Source organism: Aplidium turbinatum, chromosome 12 (genome assembly GCF_918807975.1).
Source record: "Aplidium turbinatum chromosome 12, kaAplTurb1.1, whole genome shotgun sequence".
Classification (NCBI taxonomy): Eukaryota; Metazoa; Chordata; class Ascidiacea; order Aplousobranchia; family Polyclinidae; genus Aplidium; species Aplidium turbinatum.
In genome coordinates this window covers 12,759,069-12,783,305 of record NC_137483.1, presented here as the reverse complement: position 1 = coordinate 12,783,305, position 24,237 = coordinate 12,759,069, and the positions used below count along the sequence as shown (strand labels likewise).

The 24,237-nt window shown below is 37.3% G+C and overlaps 1 protein-coding gene across 1 annotated transcript in view; it reads left to right on the top strand.

Annotated features, from left to right (window-relative positions):
• The first annotated feature begins 15,973 nt into the window (after nucleotides 1–15,973).
• The window catches only part of LOC145781011 (sodium/potassium-transporting ATPase subunit alpha-3-like), a 31,045-nt gene continuing 22,781 nt past the window's right edge, over nucleotides 15,974–24,237 (top strand). Inside the window, exon 1 of the mRNA XM_082592716.1 lies at nucleotides 15,974–16,133. Coding sequence (XP_082448842.1) covers nucleotides 16,107–16,133 — 27 coding nt within the window. The 5' untranslated portion in view covers nucleotides 15,974–16,106. The remainder of the gene's footprint in view (nucleotides 16,134–24,237) is intronic.

The following is a 24,237-nucleotide window of genomic DNA, read 5'->3' as shown; positions in this document are numbered from 1 at the left end:
CCAAGTAGATGTAGAGCTAGTCTTTGAGCAATTTAATAAAGAACCGCATGTTTAACAGGGTACCAACCAACTACTGTCCTTCTTGTGTCGTGAGAATAAGGCAATCGCTGTGAGCTTTCGTATCCCCTTCTTTAGATATCTCTGCATTGACGAAATTATGTTATCATATGTTGGCACGCAGGATCAAAAATCAGTAATCTATAGCCTATCAGTGGTTCTAAACTTTTCAACATTGCCAGACCGGTAAAGTAGGCTATGAAAATGTTTTTGCGGATCGGCAACCAATGTATCGATTTATATCGAAAGCGTTATTCTTATTTTAGGAAGGTGCGCTATAAAATAAAAAGAATTTAACTTACCTAAAACTATGCTCCAAAGTAGTCGGACCACTCGGCATGCAACAACTCAGCAAATGCGTCAACTCAGAAAATACATTTCAGCTGACTTACTGCTCAAGTAAATCAGCAAATGAAATTTTCATCTAGCATTGGACTTGCTTGGTCATCGCCTGCTACAATGAATTTACTGACTTGTTACATGCCAAGTATCGGCTTAATCAGTTTTTATTTGCTTAAAGGTTCATCATTTATCAATTTCAGCCACTAGCTGAAATGTTACTAACTCAGTTGTCCCTTGCTCAACTGCAATGTGCATGCTGAGTTTACAACTGCTGACTTGTTGGAGACTCATATTCTCCTATATTTAGTAGGCTACAGCCTACTTAAATATCTTAGTGTGTGCTGCATGCTGCATGGGACCACATTTATTTGAAATGTTGCTTTATACAATAGCCTACTTTTTGCGATTAAAATTCAAAGTTGTAAAGAGAAATTGGCCGGGCATCAGAATTTAAATGACCGTACAAGTTTTAGCAAAATGATAATAAAATGTAACTTAAATTCGAGATCCAAGTTTTTACCCTGTTTTGGTTACTTTTGCGTATTTTGTGCTCCAATGTCACTAGGTCTTTTCGCCTGGAACTCACCCTCTGTATTTGAATAAATCCATTCAATTAAAATTTAGATTTTTTTCAGAAGTTAAAGCCACAAGGCTTGGTTTGAAATTAAAGATTAGTTAAGTTTCAAATTATATTTTTCATGGCCACATGATTTTAATCGCGCATCTTTGACGAAGGTTTGTCTAGTCTTGTATAGCCTAGTTGTTCAAAGAAATTTCGAGTATTCGTCCGCGGTGTCCTCACCTTGTCATGTAAGCAGACTTACATATGACACATTTTAGCCTACTTCAACTACTTGGGTACGGTAAGCAATGTGTTTTACTTTTGAAATTTTGTATTATTTTTTCAATTTTTGTGAAGCACAAAATTCATACTTTTTTATCTGCAGTACAAGGACACTGCTGAAAACACGCGAACCCTTGCCGCTGATTAGGTCAATGAAATGTGAATGAGCAAACAAATCCAGCGAAATTCAAAAAAAATTACTTTTTTTTCTATTCTCGATTTTGGGTGGAGCAGGTGACTAAGTGCCTTTACCGGGCAAACTTACGAGTCCAGGGATGGAGGAACCATTTTAAAAGTAGGTGAGCCCAGAGGCGCAGCAGTCTAAGTCAATCCTACTTCTAGGGGGCTTCGCCCCCCATAACGTTGTTGCATTACTAATATTTGAAATCGTTTAAACCAGGAGTCGGCAACCTACGGCCGCCAAGAAAAATCATCCGCCCCGCCGCTCCTTTACAAATTATAATAATATGTGGCCAGGCCAGTGCTTTATTACAGTATAATCGAATGGAAGAACAAGTACTTTTCATTAATCATTTTAGTAGGCCCACGTCTTTGGTTTGCAGCGTTTCTGTTTCTACAAACAAATAACTCAACATAAAGCGCCATTATGATGCAAAACATATTATTTTTTCCAAACAAGGAACGGCAAGGTTAATCTACTCAAAAATAGCTTTAAAACAGAAAATTTCTCTTTCACAAAGGAAAGGAAAACCAATGAATCAGAAAATCCTTCTGCTAGCTACAAGGTAGCACAATCAATAGCAAAAAACAAGAAATCGTATAGTGATGGAAAATTTGGGAAAAGGTGTAAGATGGATGTTATTGAAAACATATGTCCAGAGAAAAAAAACAAAACTACTTTTCAGATATAGGCCTAAGTCTTTCAACAAGAATCGTAACTTAACAAAAAGAAGAGATATCGGAGAACGTAACATCTAGCAAAAAGTTATTGTATATCTACAGTTCTTCGCAATGGCAATAGATGAGAGCACAGACACGACAGATAAGCCTGCAGCTGAGCTGGCAGTATTTGTGCGTGCAGTAAACAAAGATTTTGATGTATAAGAATTTGTTCAGCTTCTCTCGTTTGACTTGTAGTAGCTTAGATTGGCAATGCCTCATCGTGCAGCCATGATACGGTAGTTGGGTCCAGTTTTCGAATACCAATGATTCCACTTGGGGGCCGTAAGATGGGGCATTCGTGGAGTATGTGTTGCATTGTTTGTTCTACCGCTCCGCAGACACATATCGGCGAATTATGCAACCCCCACCTAAATAGATTAGCTCCAGTGCTGCCAACGTCACATCTGATCCTGTTCAATGTGACCCATGCCTTTCTTGAGAGGTCTGCTCCAGGAGGGATGGAGAGTGCTGGTATAACTGAAAACTGGGGAGGGATATGTGGCAGCTCGTTCCATTCCTGGGCCCATGTCTCCATGCAGCTGAAGTTCTTATCCACAAGCTGTGTAACATCAAGCAAGCACAAGCTGTGTAGCACAAGCCTTGCACTTGTCTTGCTTTGCAGCAAGCATCAAGCACAAGCTGTGTAGCATCGATGGAATGGGCGCCTTGATGACAGGCGTTGGGGTCTGACTGGTCCATATCTTTGGGAGTGACTGTAGAGAAGGTGTTGAGGATCGAGTCTTGCATGCAAAGCCAGTTTGTGAGAGGCTTCTTCCCTACGGACATGAGCAGGAGCAATGCTAGCCAAAGTTGGCAGATAAGCAGTAGGCGTGGGGCGGAGACAGCCAGTGATGATGCGTAAGGTGTCGTTAATGCATACATCCATCTTTTTTGTGTGTCTGCTACGGTTCCACACAGCTGTGGCATATTCGGCCGAGCTGTAGACCAAGGCTAGTGCACTTGTACGCAAGGTTGATGCTCGGGCTCCCCATCCTGTTCCTGCAAGGCTTCTCAAGAGGTTATTTCTCGAGGTAACTTTGGCACGGAGTGACTCGATGTGGGGTCTGTAGGTCAATTGTCGGTCAAGTTTTACTCCAAGGTAAGTTGGGTTTGGAGTATATGGTAAAGGATTTCCTTTTAGCGAGACAGACAGTTGACGCTGGGATTTCTGATTATTTAGATGGAAAGCGGGGATTGTTGTTTTCGACGCATTTAGTTTGAGCCTCCACTTGTCCAGATAGTCAGCCACCAGTTTCAGGTCAATTTCAAGTTTTCTTTCCACCTCGTGCCAGTTCCTGTGAGCGTAGGAAGAAGAGCTAGATCATCCGCATAGCCATAGGCTACTGTTGCGATGTAGTGCATGGGAGGTCACTTATATAGATATTAAATAGTTACTAAGAGTGTAGGAGGCAAGTTGGAAGCCCGTTATTTTCAGGCGTGAAACATCCACACAGTGGGTTTCTTGAAGCAGGAGGGCAGTCGGTTGCAAGGGTTCAATCAGGTGTTCTATAACTGTAGACTTGGCTCTTGAAAAGCCTTCCACATTGAGCTGCAGCAAGGTTATTCCTTCCCTTACGACATTTGTTGATGTCCGCCCTAATAAGGGCGCTTGATCGGGGTCGGAATTAATCGGAGACTGCAACTCCATTTGCATGTTGTTTGCTTCAGATAAGCTTTGCTTTCTCTTTGCTACTTGTCGGTTTGTTATCATCAGTCGAATCCAGGGCTCACCACGTGGAGGTTGACAACTTGAGCCCCGATTTGTTCAGCTGATTCCTGTCAAGGATATTACTAGCCGATATTCTGAAGGCATTAGGCTACGTCAACGCCTTAAAATCATGCCTCTGAATGTATCAAAACTGGTATTAACAGGCTACGGCCGCCAAGACCATGTAAAGTTTGGCTTTGGCCCGCTGTTAGAAAAAGGTTGCCGACCCCTGGTTTACACATTGCATTTTCATAATTGCTTTTTGTGCCAACAGGCAAAACTTTCTATTTTTGGGCCGGATTTGGTAAAAAAAATTACAAAATTGTTAAATTGTTCTATAGCGCTTTACAAAATATGGCGATGTACATACAAATAAAAAGGCAACAATACACACACAGTTATAATGCCACCTGAAGGAGTAATAATATGCAGCATTATACAGTAGGCTACGTGCATATGTAGTGATATCACTGTTCTAACCATAGAGAGAATAGAAAATAATTAAATTGATTGGTAGATTACTCCAGACCACCAGTCACACGCAACCACACCCACACGTGCTGCACATCAATAATGGACTCAACAGAAAAGTTTAAAGATTGGATTTCATTATTGAGCTATCAAAGATAATAATCAAACTACTGTGTATCAGTTTTGGAACTCCCTCTCTGATTTGCCGTTTTCGCGACCTTTTCAAAGAAATTTGGCGTTTAAAAGTGGGTGGGCCAGGCCCACCCAGAAAATAAAGTAGGTGGGCCCAGGCCCACGAGGCCCACGTGGTTCCTCCATCCCTGCTTACGACGCCAACTTTCTGGTAAACCGGCACAAAAGTTGCCGCGGACCGCTGGTTAAAAACCACTGATTTACATGTTGAATTAAGGTTTTTCTATAAAATTTAATCGAAAATAATGGCATTTTTGCGACTTTCGTAAACGATTTCTTTCTCTTTTCATTTGTAATCAATATTTCGTTCTAATCACAGTTATGGCAAAACTGTGAGTGCTAATAGGCAGCTGACCAACGTTTGTCAGCTATTTCTAAATTAATGTAAGCATTGATCAACAATCTGCTGTCTCAAAAGAATTAAATTCAACATTCTTAACCCAGGGATATGATTTAACCTTATGAAATATTTAGCTTATTTACATGAATATTTTTTTAGTTAAGAAACCGAACGTTTGTTCGATGTCAGTTGAAATTTCAAATAAAGCACTAAGGAGTCGCAACGCACAATTTGAGAATCACTTTAATTTATAAATAAAGCACAACTAATTTTTAAATCGATCTTTCCTGGCTGCCAGCCATTTACAATGTCTGTTTCTTCGAAAAACAATTTGTTAACTTTATTTTTCAAGCTTCCAGCTGTGGTTGCAATTTGTTTCTTGTTGTTTATTTCTTCAATTCTTTGGTGACAACCAGATAAGTTAGCAATGGCTTTACATACATTTTGCATTTATTGTTATTTAAGAAACTTCTTACAATTTTTTCAATTGTTTAGTTTGCAATAAAATAAATTTCGCCTTTAGTTTATCTAGACTTAATCTTATTTTTGCGACCAGATGTGGCAGCAGCGCACTTTTTTTTAGCGCCGCTACTGTTTTTGTAGCAATACTAGGAACTGCACTGCGCTTTTGTTGGAATAGCGCCACAGTAGCGACCCTAATTTTTTCCTAATAAGCAGATGGACGCTACGTTTTCTTCAGGCGTAGGCCTACCGCACTTCCACTATCTGCTACTTTCCAATAAAAAGTGAAAAAGAAATTAGTCGCTTTTAGATATTTTTGATAAAAATTTCACAAACAGCGTTTTTTCCATCACCTCATTGAAATGGTAGCTTATGCATTTGTGGTACTAAAACGTGATGTCGTTTGTTTTCAAGGTCATTTTGGCTTCACAAGGTAGCGTACTTGAATAGAGCTTTCCAGTGTCGGTTCAAGACAAAAGAAGGGCCTAACCTAGATGTAGCGGGAGCGCTACTTTTGATTCGAGCAGCGGGAATGGTAGCGCATTACTTTTCATCGACTGGTGGTGACTCGCCATGGCGAATAGTGAGAGTGTCGCTCTTTTGGCATTTTGTAGAGGTAGCTACTGTATATAGCGCGCTACGCGCTACGCAAAAAGTATCAAAAACTATATATCGTATAGCAAGTAGAGCCTACCAACAGAGTTTTGGCTATAGGCCAACCAAGATTCCCGGAACTTATGAAACATTTTGCGACGAAAGGAACACATTTAAATTTGTCATATAGCCTAGTAACATTATTTTTGTTTATTATGGTCAAGTAGGCCTACACAAACTTGTTCTGATAAGTTTTAAATATCAAGAAAGCGGTGCTAAATGGCTCTTTGGAAGGCAAAGGTTGCCGACTTTTGGTCTACAGAAGCGAATCAATGTGGTGAAATTTACAAAGAAAGTAGGCGATTAGTAGTCTACAATAACGGTTTGATATTATTGATTCAACAGACTACTCTCAGGTCTCAGCAATGATATGATTAAATCAACTCAATTCTTTTTTGTAGCACTAGCAGTGAATGGGCATGATCATTGATCGACGCTTACTAGTGTGTGTTATGAGTGTGTGCAACATTGAATTGAAATGCCAAGTCAAACAATGAGAAAGCCTTTGCAAAGGTCGAACAGCACCAAAAATATAATTATCGCGCATCGATGGGAAAAAGTCTGTTTCTGTGCAGCACCTACGGATTTGTCGTGAAGCAATCGTTTGTGTCTATTCACCAAGGCATCAACGGTTGCTGGCCATTATAGAACATAAGGTTGCTTGGAAGAAAAAGGACAATCGACATTTTGTTCTTCACTTGACATTTAACAGATGCATATCTCTTAATTGATCAGACACAATCAATTTTGTAGCTTTAATGAGAACAGCAAGAGGTTTTTGTAGCACAGCCCGAGTCCACTGAATTTCCGGTTTTCCAGTACCGGAAATAAATAGGCCACATTGTAGACTAAAATACTAAACTAGAAGATAACCTAAAAAAAACTAAGCTGTGGTAAAACTAGAATGGGATTGTATTACGAATGTTTACCAAGAAAAAGTAAAAAATCAACAAAGTTTTTCTTTAAGTTTGGGCTAAAAACTGTGAAAGCTTTACGGCCTATAAAGAATAAGCTACTTCTTGAAAACTTTTACCGTGCTAATTCGACAGTAATAGGCGTATCCCTTGTAGCCGAATTGCTTGCAAACTAAGGAGTAACATTGCTTATGAGAGGAGGGTACGGAGGTTACGGCGTACCCTTGAGGGCCCAGGCCTGAGTTTGTTGGGGGGCTCGAAATTGTGGTTTTATAGTTTACGCGCAAAAATGTTTGGTTAAAGCCATACTAAACGACTGATTTCAAGCATAAAAGTTGTTTTTCTTTAGTCCTGGCGGCCCGTAATCTAGCAAAAGGGCCCAGAAAGCAAATTAGGGGCCCAAAGTGGTAATTTAATGCTTTACGTGCAAAAATGTTCTGTTAAAAGCACCCTAAATTAAATCATAAAAGTTAGTTATTCTCCTTTCCTGGGGGGGAGAGGGGGGGCATAGTGTAGAAAAAGCAGGTTTGAGAAAAACCCAGGCAAAAAGCCCGGGTGTTTTTTGTTTTTTTTGTGTTTTTTAAAAACTATTTGACAAAGGTAGTTTCACGCTTATTTCACTTCAAATTGAATTTCGGAGTTAAAGCAGGAGCCGGAGAATACTTTCGGAGCAGGACCGGAGCCGGGGTCAAAAAAAGTGACTTCTCTCGTTCACCTCTGCTAGTGCTGGGCATGTGGTGAGTGCAAAAGTTAATGAAGAAAGGTTAGGATTGGTCAGATGGTTAACTTGATTATGTTTTAACAAGATGTTATGTTTGAGCCTTGGTAGAGAGCTTGGCTTGTACCAGTAACGTTAACGCAAGTAACGTTAACGGATTTAACATTAAACAGACAAAAAAAAACATGAAAAAACTACTAAATCCAACGTTTTCGACATCACATAGCCTACCGGTGGTGTCCTCTTCAGAAATAATTATAAGCTACATCTAAGAGAAATAAAAAATGAATTTAAAAATTTTACATTAAAGATGTAGGCTACAATAAGCAACACCTCTCAACAGCAGTACAGCACCATCAACAACGGACACACGAATTCAGTGCAGGATACAGAAATTGGCGAGGGTCAGATCACATAATGTGCACAACACAAAATAATAGTTTTATTGCAGCCTGATACTATTATTGCGCACAGATGTCCAATTCTGCAGTAAAATGTTGTGTGGTGTGCAATATGCCTATGCAAACATCACACTTTTTACCAAAAACAAAGGGGGCCCGGAGTAAGAGGGGGCCCGGAATGACTCTTCGTACCCCAAGTGAAAATTTCTCTCAGAGGCCCTGAGGAGTAAGGACAGTTAAAACTGTTCTATGCCTACGTAGCCGAAAAAGATGACAACCTGTTAAGGTAAAGTTAAAACGATGTTCTGTGATTCAAAGATGTGCACAGATTAGGCTGCGCGAACAGCATTAGACCGCTAAAGGAAATCAAGCACCCGCTAAGTTTTTTTAGGCTAGCCTACTCTGTGCCTATTAGCCTATTACTATTAGGCCTACCCATTTTACTTGAGCGATTGAATCAGAAGTTGAACAACTTGAGTAATTGAACTAATGTCGCCAAGGATATGCACTGTTTAGAAGGAGCGCTATTCCTCAATTGACTGAAAAAAGCAGCAGTTGAGAACTATGTGGCATGAATTAGCGGACGAAACACATGTCTATCGCTGTCAATTCTTGCTACAATGGACTGCCGAGAAACACGTGTTATTGGAAAAGTCTTGATGGCTAGTGAGGAGGCTACCACTGGTATGGTTAGCAAAACACAATGCTCGCTGCTATAGTGAGTAGCCAGGTAGTGCTGACGCAAGGAAGATCGCTCCTCAACAATGTGATCTATTCTGTGAAAGCTACAATAGCCTATTGAGCGAATTTAACAGTTGTCATCATGAACTACGTGCGTTGTATCAACAAAGGTAAAAACATTTAAATGTTACTACTAAGCCTAGTGGGCTGGTCTACAAGTCTTGCACCCGCTGTTGTGTATAATTAAAAAAAAAGTCTTTGTTATGAACTTAAAATCAAAATAGTTGTGGCAAAAGGAGGATATTTTAATATGAAATAAGTAAACTAAGCGTAACCTATTTAGGTAAGATTTTATCAGATCTTTTCCTCTGCTGTGCAGAAGTCTCATCAGCTGCGTCACACCGTGTTCAAAAATCTAAAACAATGTTATCATAACCAGAGCCGTATAAGCATCATCTCGGCCCCTCCGAAATCCACTAATGGCCCCCTATGTTTATTGATTGCTCCTAAAAATTGGACCAGAGAGCGTTTTAGGCCACAACTCTTTCAATGTGGGGAAAAAATTGCATTCACCATTTCAGCTAAGAGTAAACAACTCTTAAGATTTTCTAGAACAAAATAGTAAATAGACTATGCCGACAATGCAGTGGCAGATCTAGAAAAATGTTGGAAAAGCATCAGAGTTTTAACAATGCAAATTTATAACATAAATAAACAATGCAAAACTTATTGTCCGAAAAGTAAAATGGAAAGGTGTGGGGGCTTGCCCTGCTTGCCCCTCCAGACAAGTTTGACAAATATCTTGTTTAGGTCACTTTTAGGCATTTTTAAAAGCAATAATGTTGCTTTTTTATCAAGGTACACATTTTGTATGTAGGCCTAACCAATTTCAGCAAAATAAAATTTACTTGGAATAGAAGTTTTGGTTTAAAATTTAAATTAACCAACCATTTCAAAAAAAATTTCATTCAAGACCGCAGAAGGACTTCAACAATTTATTGCTTGAAAGCTTGTATAGCATAGTGTGGTGTAGCCTGTCAGCAAGCTAAGAACTCCGAAAATTTATCTGAGGTGTCCCCACCTTAACCGATAACATTTTTCACTTCATAACTTAACTCGATTCACGTTGAAATTTATCATTTTAATGATTCATTAGCTAAGCTATTTGAGTGAGCAGTGTTTACTTTGGAATATTGCATAATTTTGTTAGTTTTTTTGGGACACAAAACTTTTCACTCCCTTAATCACAAACTATGCAAGCCTAATATCGCCGAGGTGAACAAAATGTCGTTGAGCGAGCGAAACGATCGAGTAAATTTTACAAAAATGGAAAAATTTACATATCAAATTTTATCGGTAGCCTACATGTGAAATTACAATCCAAAAAACGCTGCACGAACCAAATATCAGTGGGCCGCAACGCAGAGGTCGGCCCCCAGTCGGGAATTTGAGAAGCAGTAGGCCTACAAACAGTACGGCCTTGCATGATTAAAGTTATTGATTATCGAGCTTCTGTAGTGAATTTTTTATTTGTTAAGCAGTCAAAATGTATTAAACAGACTAAAATGGGTGGGCCCCCTTGGTCGGGTGGTACGGGAGCGGTTAACACGCCCTGATCTTAATTCCCCTTTACAACTTTGGTTACTCCAGTGTATGAAGCAATCATAGGTACCTTATCTAGAGCAGAAAATCAATAAACTATATGCATGACAAGCACACATTGAATATGGTTTGAGTTTTATGTTTATTTTTTAGTAGAATAAGCAACGCAGCTGAATGCAAGAGTTTTCAAGATATTGCTGAACAACTTTGAAAGAGAAAACATCAGAAGAAGAAAAACTACAGGTAGGCAATAAGGGCTAATATTCTCTTATTCTCTCATTTATGGCCGATAGTAGGCTAGAGTAGGCCTATTTTAATTGAAGTAGGCTAGAAACTTACCTTGTTCTATCGATTTTTACATTCAGATTTCAATAATATTTATGATAGCCATAAAAAATTAGCAGTACGGTAGGTCTTATAACTTACCAGACTATCTGTTCTCTTTTCTGTCTTAACAGATCAAAAATTTTATCAACGTTTTAGAGTTGGCTTGAACAGTTTGAGATCACAAGCGATATAAAGAAAAATTCGGTTACCTCATAATGTAGCCTAATAGACTTGTCCATCAAGATAGTTCAGTTGGACTTGGATAAGCCCCCGAAGTCAGGCGCGGATTTATGGGGGGGCCCAGGGGGCCCGGGCCCCCCCCCCGAAATTTTGTGAAAAATTGTATGTTTCCGCATCAAATGGTTTGATATGCTTCTAAACAGCTGATATTAGTCCCTCGGCATCACAATTGATGAAAATGGTTGTTTTAATGTCTATTTGCTAGCATATCGTATATGTCGTAGTATCATTGTTCATATCTGTTTAGCTTTTTCTTTCTTTTTAATTGATTTTCAAATTTTCTGGCCCCCCCCGAAAAAAACTCTTAGATTCGCGCCTGCCCGAAGTTATAACTTAAACGAAGAAAAGACCAGATCAAAAAACGTTAGTTCAACAATGTGGGTGTGTGTTGGAACAAACAACGCATTTCAAGTCAAGTCAATTTGTTTTGTTTCAATAGCGGCCACATATAAACAAACAAGCAGAGCAAATAAAAAGTAAAAAAATAAAAGGGAAAAACAGTGCATTGTAAGTTACAGATGTTGGTAATTAGGGTGCTATCAGGATTGTAGCGAAAGACCATAGGCTACGCGGTCATCTAGTCAGCCACCACCCCATAACAATAAATCTAACCACTCATTCATGCACACATGTGTGCAGAAGCAGGCACACTACTTCAGTAAATAAAAAGAGTTCAGCCACTGACACTAAAAGAAAACAAAATAAAAAAAACAGCTGCTGTTGGTTTGAATCTTCATCCTCACCTTGAGAAAACCGAAAATAATGATTCAAACCAGCAACCAAGATTAAGCCAACGACCAATCTGTGATTGTGTGCTAGATACAGCGTTCGCCAAAGTTTTACTAAAATATAACAGGAAAAAAAGCGTATAGGCAACCATCACAACATAACTATTATTATGAAAAACGCAAGTAAATAGGTTTGGTACCGTAGCCTACTGCTGTAGATGATCAAAATTAACAAGAACGATAATATTGAGAAAAGTAGGCCTAGTCCTTTTACATGGATATAGGCTACAATACGTGCACATCTTAAAGTACTTAATGCAAAGGACTACTTATCTCAATATTATCGTTCTTCTTAATTTTGGTCATCTACAGCAGTAGGCTACGGTACCAAACCTATTTACGTCTGTTTTTCATAATAATAGTTATATTGTGATAGTTGCCTATACGCTTTTTTCCCGTTATATTTTAGTAAAACTTTGACAAGTAAGGTCTTTGACATTTTTTTAAATGGATGGAACGGTAAACCTTTTATGTCGTGTGAAATGTCACTCCACACTTGTAGGCTACACACAAGAAACGGAGTATTTTTTTTTGCCAAAGTTGGTATCAAATTTGGGTAGAAAAAAATCCGTTTTTAGCTTTATGCCTGGTATATATCTGGTCTGGTATGGACTGGTATACCATATTGATGTAGGTTATGTCATCAAGCTTAACAAAGTAGCCAGAGAAACAACCTGGCAATAACTTGTTTTCATATTTAAACATGAACTGTGCATATGCCAGCTTTGCAAGATCATTTACTTTTAATACCGTACTTGAAATTTGTTCTACAAGTAGGATGTCGAGGTTTTTTTCTATTAAGCAAGCTCGCTCAAACAAATCTATTTTGAAACACCTCCACCTTGTGTAGTAACGTTTTGTTGGCTCTACCCCAATTAATTACAGAATATTGAAGATGTGATTGAAATAATGAAAAGTAGCCTATATGAATCGTAATGTTGATAATGGGACTTAGTATCTTATTCTATAAGCAGTACCAAATAGGCTACCTTACTCATTTTTGTACAAAGGCCAAAGATATGGGCGTCCCAGTTCAATTTGTGGTTCAATGTCACTTCAAGATATTTTACTTGATCAGTTTTGTTAATGTTTTGGCAGTTTAAGGAGAGAGAAAAAGATTTTACAATAGAACGATTTCTAGAACTTTGATAAAACAAATTATCATAGAACTTTGATAGAACAAATTATCATAAAATTAATTTTAGTCAGTGTTGTAGCCTAGGCTACGCGTCAATGAAATAAATTGACAGCATCAGCGTTAGCGCAAATTGCTTAAAAACTTCACGGCGTAAAGTACTGCGTCAGCTTTTAAAAAAATTGACGCCGTCAGCGTCAGCGCTAATTTCTAGCGCTATTTTAGTCAGGGTCTTACAGAACAGAAGTATTTCAATCAAGTTTAGGCTAACAATAGCTATGAATAAAGAGCAGGTTTTATGTTTTGAGACTGTATTGTAATTAGCTACTTAGCCTATTAGTTACTTCCTTGTAGAAACACAGGCATTTCAAATGTTTGTCCGACAATCTGCTGCGTTTGGGACGCATAGGCTAATGTCCTTTCCAAGTGAAAACATGACTTCCACAGCAGCGCTGAATGGTATTGGTGTGTTGTATTTCAAAATCAAGCCTTGAAAACGTTTACTTGGAAAGGTATCACTGTTCCAAGCGTGCTGTGATGGTGTTGCATATATAAATCTTTTAACTAGGTCCACTGCACCAACATCACTCTTTTCAGGGCATAGAGCTCTTGAAATATAATGTCTTCAACCTCCGCGATGACATTCATTGATTTTTCGCTTTCTCTCTATGATCCCTCGTTCTCGATACTGCTCACAGCTCACGACATGAGTGATCACCATTTGGCGAACTTCTTCCTCTTGTATTCCAGGTAGCCATTCTAACCAACGCGAAAGCCGGTAATTCGGATGAGTCGCGCTGGTCAGAATACATGGTGAAGTGAGATTTTCCATGAAAACAAAAAAATGACGCATAGCGCGTGACGCTTAAAATCGGCAAAATAGTTGACAGCGCTATCACTTCCGTCAACTAAAAAATAAGTTGACGGCGCTAGCCTCAGCGTCAACAAAAAGTTGACGCCGTCAACGTACGTAGGCTACAACACTGATTTTAGTGTAGGCTAATTGAGCGATAGTTTGTTGGTTCTCATCCATACATCAATCTTTTTTATATCTTCGTTCACTTTTATGTCCCAGGCAGGTCAAAGACAGCTCTTTATTCAGTGAAACCCAATGAGTAAACTCATAAAATAGTACATAAATAACAACACTTCGACAACAAGCAAAAACTTTAATTTCTGAATCTGGGTAGGCTAACTAGATCTACTTCGAAAGCTCAAAGCTTTTACAAGTAGTCTAGTTATGGAAAACTGCCACGATAAAACTGCAAACAAAGCTTTCTCAGTTCGTGTCTAGGCTAAAGAGCTTCATAATCACTTAAAACAATTTATCTTCCTTTTTCTGGACCTCTGCTATTATATGTTTGGCATGTGTTGGTTTTTGCTTTGATGGTTAGAAATAAAAACAAAAGTGAACGGAAACTGAACTTGTAGAATCTTTTCCATCCTGAAAAAAACTCGCAGTCGAGAGCCTGCATGTTCGACTCCAGCCACCCGCACTTACTGTTGTTTTTCTGGGCAAGAAACTTTGCGATAATTGCCTCTACCCAGTGATCGATTTCGAGCAATGGGTAGTACCAAATTTAAGTCATAAGTAGAGTAGACAATCGGAAACAGACATTGCCGTCGGCTGCAGCGTGGGTCAGGTGTACGTCGGAAGGCGTACACCGATGCATAGCGCTTAAGTCCGCTTTCCCGCAATGCAGGATAAAGATAATAAAACAAACAAACAAACAAATAGTGTGCGGTACCCAATTACAGTAAGGACGAAAATTTATACTTATGTTGGGTTACATTTTTGGTGGGTTGTGGAGTTTCTGCTTAGCATGTAGCAAGCCGAAACTGAAAGTAACCTGTGTTGTGTTGTTGAATCAGCGCTTGTTTTGAATAAAACAAAAACAATTTGCTGGTGGTCAACTTTGCGTCTGGTGGTGTACGAGATTCATTCTCGAAATGCAATTTTCAAGCATGCCGCGACGTACTTTCGCTATAACGAATAAAAATCAGAGTTGCCAGGTTTAACAAAATCACAATAAAAAACTCAATTTTTTATGCCAATCATTCAAAATTTGTTGATGTGTAATTTTACTGCAATCCAGATTAATTTTGAAGTTAGTTATGTAAAAATGTTTCTTTCAAAACTTTAAAAAGTGTATCAAGGCTGTTTATTTCTTAGTTTTTTTTTAGCAAATGCGTCGATCGCGTTGTCAAGCAGTGCAAAATCTTCTACATTGAAAGGAAAAAAATTTTGTTTTAAATTTTTTATATATTATCCTTATATTCTGCACATATAATAGTGCACAGGTCAGTTCAGACATTTTCGTGAGTCGATTGTGTGATCTACTGCATGATGTTTTCAGTTAGTGCTTACAAATAGGGTTCTGCTCAAAAATACCTTTGCAAAAAAATAAAAATGACGATTATTGTATAATTTCAAGCTTGTTTGAAAACAGTAGGCAATGTTTGTGATTTTGCGATTCTTTCTGCTTTTGCAAAGACAAAATTGGTATGCAATGTAAATTAAAGTAGCTCAATATGCCATACAAATAGTCAATTTGCAATCGTCTTACAGGTAGGCTACAACTGCTGATAGATGGCCGAGGCAATTTACATATGCTTGTAAATCATTTCACTTTTTGCTTTTTTACCCAAGTAATATCAATTTTTTTTCACTATTGACTTTTCTGAAGTCGTATTTTAGTTTTCTTTGAATGGTTTGTGAAATCCACCCAATGAATATTTTGGCTCGTTTGTTGCCATTTGTTTTTACTAGAAGGCCATTCCATATTCTACAGTAGAAGGCCATTCCATTTTTTTTTATTTTGGTAATATTTTTGACCTGTGTTTTGTTTCTTGTGACTTCAGTTTTGATGTAGGCTTTTGTATTAACAGTAAGTTACATCTTGATAAGAGACATGCAATTTTACAATGAAAATTTCTGACTTTTGAAATTTAGGTTCTTCAAATGTTCGTCATATTTTGAATAAACATTGATTATTATGGGACAAAAACAATTTTTATTTATAATGTTAAAAAAAAAAAGAAAAAAAAAGGGGGCTTTGATTTTGTTTGCTCCAAATTTGTACGTTTTGTTCAAGACGATTTGTATAATAAAATCGCTTTTTTTGACGTTTTCTCTGTCGCTTGTCTTCAACGAATTTTTCATCTGGCAACTTGGCTGCAAATTAAAATTTTCCACGAGTGCGTGTTTGCGTGGTGAGGGCCTAGTTTCCAGAATTCGCATAGGCGCTGTTTTTGCGTAGGTTGAAGGGGTGATTTGTTTTGAACTTAAGTTGGTTGTTTTAGTTGAAGATTGTTAATTAATTAACCATGGCGGATAAGAAACTTGAAGCAGAGGTAAGTTCGTTTTTATTTTTTAAACTTAAAACCTTGTCCTAGCCTGTGGTAAAATGGCATGGAAGTAATCATATTTGCTGCTTGACTCAGTGACCTTGAAGCCATCATAGCATTTATTCAGATTTTGCACACAATCAAAAAGTCTTAAAATTTCTACTAAAAGATGATTAACTGTTAGAAAAAGAGAAAGATGTCACATATCTGGAAAATTGGTCGTTACGGTAGTATGGTAGCCTATATTTAAAGAAATTCTTGTGTCATATGTTTCCTAGGCTATTCACTTGGTAAAGTAAAAAAATTGCATTTACAACTATTTTGTTAGTTCAGCATATAAAACTAAATAAAATATTTTCAAAATTTATGTGCAAAACAGCCGGATTAGACAGGTAGGCCTATGTGCCATTGGTATTCCCTGGAAAAAGTAGTAATGCTGCAATGAAGCTGATGTATTTCTACTTGAAGTTTAAAAAGATAACAGAATGATTTGATACTGGAATAGACAACACACTATATTTCACACTTAAAAGATAAGAAAGAGTTACACCGAAATAGCAAAAATTACACGAAGCAAGCATTTCAGTCCAAAAAAACACATTGTGTGACTAGGCTTATGCGTAAAGGTTTCTTTGTTTTTGTACACATTTTCTTCTGCTTCTTCAGTGCCCATGTTTGACATTGTTGGATGGCCAATGTTAGTAAGCTCATCTTCTTTTTTGTTTAAGTAATAGCAAAATTAGAGTTAATGATAAGAATATGTTGTTGCACAATGCACATGTCATGATATGTTGCACATGTCATCCAAGTGACTCCTTAAGTCTTGTCTTTTTGTGTTTTGGTTTTAATATGGACAACCTTGTCTGATACAAACCAATAAAATAAATACCTTGGCATTTTGGTTGTTGACTGTTGTTGAAGCCAGCTATAATGTTGCTGTGTTCTTTAACGAATCTTTTGTCATTAATTTAACATTGTTACAAATTAGTCCAGCTTTGCATAATTCACTCTCTGCATACATTAAAAATCTATGAAAAATGACTGGTTTGTTGTCTAAGTTTCATGTGGTGTGAGGCAGACCTATTAGCCTACCTTTCTTCAACCGATTTTAATAATATGCTATGTTTCGTCAGCCTACATGCAAAGAAAAAAGATAACACATTAAGTGCTAAATTATAATGCCTCACAGTATCATAAAAATTACTTATCACAATTGCATGTTGCGATGCATGGTATTTTTTGTGTATATACTATTTCACTTCGCTTGCTTTTCTGAGGGTTAAAAAGAATTCAAATGATGCAAGTATGTTGCTACTGTAGTTCAGTGTTAAATTGACATGGTGATTATTTTATTTTGCATATGTTGTAACAATATGCAGTGCCAGAGTCATTTAACATTTGGTGACAAACGGTACATGGGCCTTGAATGTGGCCTGGCCTAGTGGCCTAGTCAAATCTAAATTTAATATTGTTTTTTTTTAATATAAAAATGACATGGTGGTGTCTTAAACGAAAATTGTATGTATATATTTTTTATGCCAAAAAACACCAGGCTACTGTTTTATGTTTGTAAAAATCAGATGCTTAGCAGTGATGAATATTGACTTTCCAGTTTTGAAAAACAAGTCTTCTGATAGAAACCTCTTGTGTTTATGTTTATTCTAACTTACTAACATTTTTTTGGTAATTTCTGCAACTTTGAGTAGAGTTGCTAATTATAATGCTGGCTGGCGTGAAATTGATGGTAAATTACTGTTTTTGCAGTTTTGCATATCAAATGTGTATTATATACTAAGAATAATCCTAATAAAAGTGTTTTAATTTTACTTCAATGATTTCATTTACAAAAAAATTGTAAGGCATGGAGAAGCTTGTTGCAGTGAAAGTATAAACGAAAATTGCTTGCCAGATCTTTTCTTCTGTGCTACAAACTTGTCTTTTTTGGTCATCATGTTTTATTTATTAGTCACCATCTAAATTATTTAGAGCTTGACGTTCATTTTCAGATCACCAGAGTTGAACCGCTTGTTTATTAGCATCGGTCATGCAATAATTACTGGTTGTGCACAATCGCATGTGCTTGTATATTTGGTTTGTTATATTTTTTACAGTAATATAATGCTCATTGCTCAGATAAAATCAATAGTTTAATCATGTAGTTGATTAAAATTATATTCTAGTGTTCTCAGCCATATTGGAAATGCGTCTTATTTATCAAACCCTTGCTATCCAGACAGAAAATCAACCATTTGCAGACATTGAATCAATGTAAAAAGCTGTTAATTTTCTGTCAGGGTTTTTGTGAGAATAGGCCCTCAAATAGTTTTAATATATTGTTTATGTTCACTGTTAAGTCAAGAGTCCTTGCTTTAGTAGTAACTGACATACATTTGGAAATACGGGCTTACCGGTATCAGTTCGTACTTGTCATGTTTGTATTTGATATACTTGTTGATGATTTTATACCAAGTCTTGGCTATTAATCTACTCTTGTAGTGTAGGTTGCATATTTCTGTTCTATACTAATCCTTGCATGTGTGTTTGAAAATTATTTGTAATTCAAGCTGTGTAATATTTCTGAGTTTTAAAATATTTGATTTTTCATGAATGAATCTTTTGTCTGTTATATTATAACTTGGGCATTGTGTTGGATTTGCCTGAATGTTTTGATAATTTGATTGTGAAAAATGGCTAGCGGTAACCCATTTAATCACTAAGCTAGCAAAGAGCAGAAAGTAGAAAGAGTTAATTAACCTTAAGTAAATAGTTTTTATTTTTGTGCATTATTTTAAGTTTCACTTCCAGTTTTTGTGTGGTATATTTTAATTTAGTGTATTAATTCTTTACTTTTGTGTTGGTGGCAATAATCGCTTGGAAACTTTTTACAGACTACTTCTTTCACATTGGAGAATAGCTTTAGTGCTTGTGATGTGTTTTGGGTGTGATTTATTTGTTTCTTTAATACTTGTATTCTGGGAAAAATAGGCATTGCTTCAGATGAGATCTTTAACAAGTATATAGATGCTGAACTTTCCAACTTTGCCGGTGTGTAGGTTACACCGGCCAGGTTACACCGGCAGTACTGTCTCAAAATGTTCTTTGTTAGCTAAGTGATTTATTTTAATAAAGATTTGATAAAAAGGTCATTCATTAAGCAGAGATCTTTTTTCCTGATGATATGCCTGATAGATTTGAGTTATGTTGTTCATTAATTTCCTCTCTTATTCATAGTTTAAATCTCCTGTACTGGTAATTGGACAAAACATAGAATTCAAAATGTTCCTCTGTGAAACCACTTTTCAGCTTTGATGTTACATCTAGTTTCTACAGCAAGGCAATTGCACTATCTTCCTGATGAAGTGTAAAGCGGGTTCAGGGCTTTGTTTGAAGTTATCCATGCCCTTTGTTTTCTTGTCGTTATTACTGCAGTCAATTTTCTATAAAACAGCGCTAACAGCATACAGTACGAACTCTTTATTTGTGATTGCAGGCATTGTCCTTCATATCCATCTTCTTTGGATGTGCAGCTGTATCTTTGCTATTTTCATGCAACTAAATGGAAAGTTTTCCTGAAGGAAACTCGGCATTTGTTTATCCCGCACAATGCTCTACTTGAACTCAATAAACCATCTGGTTTCTTATCACTGATGTGTTTATGGGTGTTTCAACAGTTTCTTGTTCTCAGCGTTTTTTAGTTAGTTTGAGCTGTAATAAAGTTTGATCTACATTGGATATTTTCAGAGAGACACTGGCATAAAAGTTTTTGTTCGTGGTTTATAACCAACTTCTAGTTCTAGATTCTATATCTCTGTATCATAAAAGCTTGTGACAGCATGTATTCTAACGTATTGTGCAGTGGCTATCTGATCGAATTCTTAAAATGACATACCGCTTTTGGTGCTAAGGATTAATATCTTCAAGTCTTGATGGCAGCAAATTGTTTCTGTTGAACTAACACGCCCTGTGAGACCACCCTTGCTTATCGTTGCAACGTGGGCTGCGTTGGGTTTAGTCAGCGATCAGTTTCAGTCTCAATGTTTTGTGACTTGCAAACATGGCAGCACAATCGAACAGGTTCACTCCAAGTCCATGCATTTCTTTATCAAAATGCGTCTTTTCCTCCGAACGTTCAAAGTCTCTTGCAATTTGATCATAGTGCACTGTGAAGGCGCGCAACCGAGCAAGGAAGAATATACGACAACGAAATTGATAGTGCGCGTCAGCGGCTAAGTACACGTCAGAAAGGTCACGCCTCGCGAGAACGCACAACAGCGGAACCTAAGAATTTAATATGACGAGCTAACGCAACCTATTTCAAACCTGCTTGCTGCACGCGAAGACGCCAGCTTATCGAGGTACTAACTTTCAACTTTTCAAAGTATCATGAAAACACAGCAGCTTTAATAACACTTATATTTTGTCGAACTAATCACGCTAGCGATGTATATTGTGCATAAATTCTTCACTTTTATCGCTCTACGATTCATTGTATTCGTGAAATCATGCGTGAGAGGTGAAACCTCGCCTCAGTTTGTTTGAGTGTGTTCATTCAAGTGAGATGATTTACGTTGCTAAAACCATCTTTCAAGAAATGTATATATGTGGACGTTTTAGCTTTTCATTACTTTTTATTTAATAATTTTGCGTCAAAATCAAACTCGTATTACGATTGTGGTTTGTGGATGTATTATATTTCCGCTATTTATGCACCCCATGGCACGGATTACTGGATATAGCACAATGTGTATGTGTGACAAACGCAACGTCAAATTGTCCACTTTTGACAAAAGTAACAATTTGTTGTTATCATATCTCACAAACCTGACGTGATAGGCAAAATCAGAGGTCAGATTCGATTCAGCACCCCAAAATTACTCTCAATCAGTTTTCAAAGTTCATACTGCAAAAATCGTGTTGACTGGTAATATTTTCATTTAACACTACAATAAGTTTGGTTGCCTAAGGTAGGATTGTAAACAGACATAACTCAGCAACAACACTACATTTAGCATAAAAACAATAAGCAAACGTTTTCGGCTAGTCAAATAGCCCTTTTCGAGCTTATAAGAAAATTATTTTTTAATTAATTTTTGTATGATTCTCTAGTATTTCTTTTAAAACGTTTTTCTTACAAGCTTGAAAAGGGCTGTATGACTAGTTGAAAACGTTCACTTATTGTGTTTTTTTATAGTGTTAAATGTAGTGTTGTTTATGGTTTAGAAAAGTTACCTCTCTACCCGAATTGTATTGTAAGATAGGATTGTTGTTGCATTTTTTGCAAATTCCCAGCGGTAGAACTACAGCAAATATCTAGCTCATACATTACATTATTATTACATTACAGTACTATGGCATATAAAAGTGAAAGGTAATTTACAGCTCGATCTTTGAGCAGTCTTTTAAGTCATTTTTGATTTCACAAGTTAAGTTTTTTCAACCTTAACCCCCACGAAACCATTTTTTCAAGGGTACCAATGGTCGTCAAGGGATATTGTTTTTTTGGTCGAAAGTAGTTTTGTAATTATTTCTCACCATTTTATGACGTCTATTTAAAGCGAAGCGATGTAACGAGACACTGAAAATGCGCTCTTCTTGCGTGATGGTAACTCAAGAAGTATTCAGCCCCACGTTTATAGTTTTGGAACCAGGCACCTTTCAGGAGCCTTAATTGAAGAATTTTTGACAATGGATTTCGTAATCGATCTTCTCAAGCCAACTGAGTTTTGTTTAGTTTACAAATGTTTAATGTACTGTGTGTGTGTTGAACAGCTACACGGTCAATTTATTTTCTTTTAATTTAATGCTTTGAATCTCGTAGTATGAGTGTCAACGAAACGGTCGTACCGGTACGACAAGAATAAACAACTCTTTAATAAAGAACATGTCTAAACTGTCAACACTGATATGAGGGTGCATCGTCCGTTAGTTCGCGACGCTTTGCCACAACTGTTGTACAACACGCAAGGTTTTTACCAGAAAAACATTGTGCATGGTGTAGAAAAACGGTCATCAGACCACTTAGGTTTTTTTACTAAAAAAAGCTTGTGTGTGGTGTGGAAAAATGGTCGTCAGACCACTCGATATGCGACAACTCAGCAAGCACATTTTAGCTACTGTCCAAGTCAGCAAATGAGATTTACTTGCTCAGGTTGGACTTGCTTGGTCATCGCTTGCTAATCTGAATTTTCTGACTTGTGGCATGCTCAGTTTCATCATTTGCCAACTTCAGTCGTAGTGCAATACTTAGACGCTGTGTACTAATCTATCAAAGGCATGTTGATGGCAACAATCCCTATCAGTTTTTGTGTTTTATACTTTGCAAACTGTGGAAATTGAGACAATCTGATGAAATTCAACACACACACACTTTTTGACACTGTTCCATTGGCTGTAAATTTCCCTTCAACGTAGTAGTTTAAGGTCCATCACGGTAGCTGCATAATTAGCCACAATTTCTGGTGTATTCACATTTTGTATCAACAACAGTCAGTGTGTGTTCACTGTAAGTTCGACAAACTTTTTTGTTAATGTTTTGTGACACCGGTGAGTCGTAAAAACCTATCTACACCTTCCTGCATAAATACTCTTCAAAAGGCTGTAAGCGACAGAATGGAATTTTACTCAAGCCTTTCCACATTACCAAATTTTCCCAGTCTGCGATCTGTTCGGTAATTCAGAGGTATTTTCCAATGCCATTATTGCGAAATAGTGTGACCTGACGTTGGCCAGTCTAGCGTTGTTTGAAAAGAAATTTTCCACTTGCAGTTCCCTCTACCAGTCGATGTGTCACTGATTTCGTTTTGTTTACTTTATAAAACTAAACTAAACCCAATCACTAGCATATGACACGTACTTACGACTTAACAATACAAATCTATAATTTGACATAAATTTGCAAAAACAAAACATGAATCAATGTAAAAAGACGGTTGATTTGCTGTCTAGGAAAGCATTGGAAATCTCAAATTAGGTTGCATCTTTTCTCTAAACAAAACTGTTTCCATTAAGCCATTCCCCGCAAATTCAGTCGAAGTCGTGCTGTGTCCTTCATTTGATTCATAAGCCGCCTGGTTAGGTCGATTACATCTATAACTGTTTTTAACTGTTCAAATCGATTAAAAGTTCACCAATAAATGCCTATCATTCTTCCTTCATCGTGTTTAATTTCAGCTGCACCAGTTTTCTCAGATCTACCAATACAAACCTTGCAAGCCTCTCACGGAAACTGATTTGCCATTGAACTTTGTATTGTAGCAAATGACAAACACTGACCATTTAAGTTTTCTGAGTTCGATTGTAGAGCACAAAAGCACTCCTGCAGTTGTCAGAACATACTTTAGAAACTCCATAAACGTTTCTTCACTTTATAGCATTAATTCCTGACAGATATTTTAAAACAAATTTTGTTGTATCATAAATCTATGCTTGTGTTGAGAAAGTAGAGAAATCTTTGAAAGTTTGTTTTAAATTCGCTTCAATGTTCCAAGACGTTGAAACGATATAAAAGGGCAAATTACTTTACCCCAGGAGGAATTAGCATTTGATACGCAATAGCGTTTCAAGATACAGAGTGCGTGGCAACGTGTCTGAATCGATAAAGTCAAGTAAAATTTTGTAGAAGCTGCTTCAGTGCGTATTTATAGTATAGTGCGTTGAAATCCAAGTTCGTTTTGGAGTAAGAAGAAAAGGACACGTCGCCGGTCGCCGAAATCCAGACTCATTTTACTTCGTAGACTTCAAATGGCTGTGTTGCTCTAATAGACTTTTAAAACAGCACGGACGTTAAAGAAAGAAAATTCTTCACCCACGCTCTACGAACACGTTACCCGACGTTGCGTTAATATGCATTGCAATGTCAAAATTGCAGTCACTGGTATAATTGATTGTGGTTAGATACAGTATCACGTCTGTTTCGTAGCAGCAGACGACGAGCTCTCCTTAGAAATACATTGTCCAGTGTAAATGCGAACTTTTCAATCTTTAAGTTTGCTAGCTATGACTTTGCATCTACCAGTGCCCTTTCAAACAAAGTTGTGAAATAGGTCACAACAGTTGGTCCAAAAGCATTGAAGTGACTGTCACAAAGATCACTTTGAGGGTGATTCATATT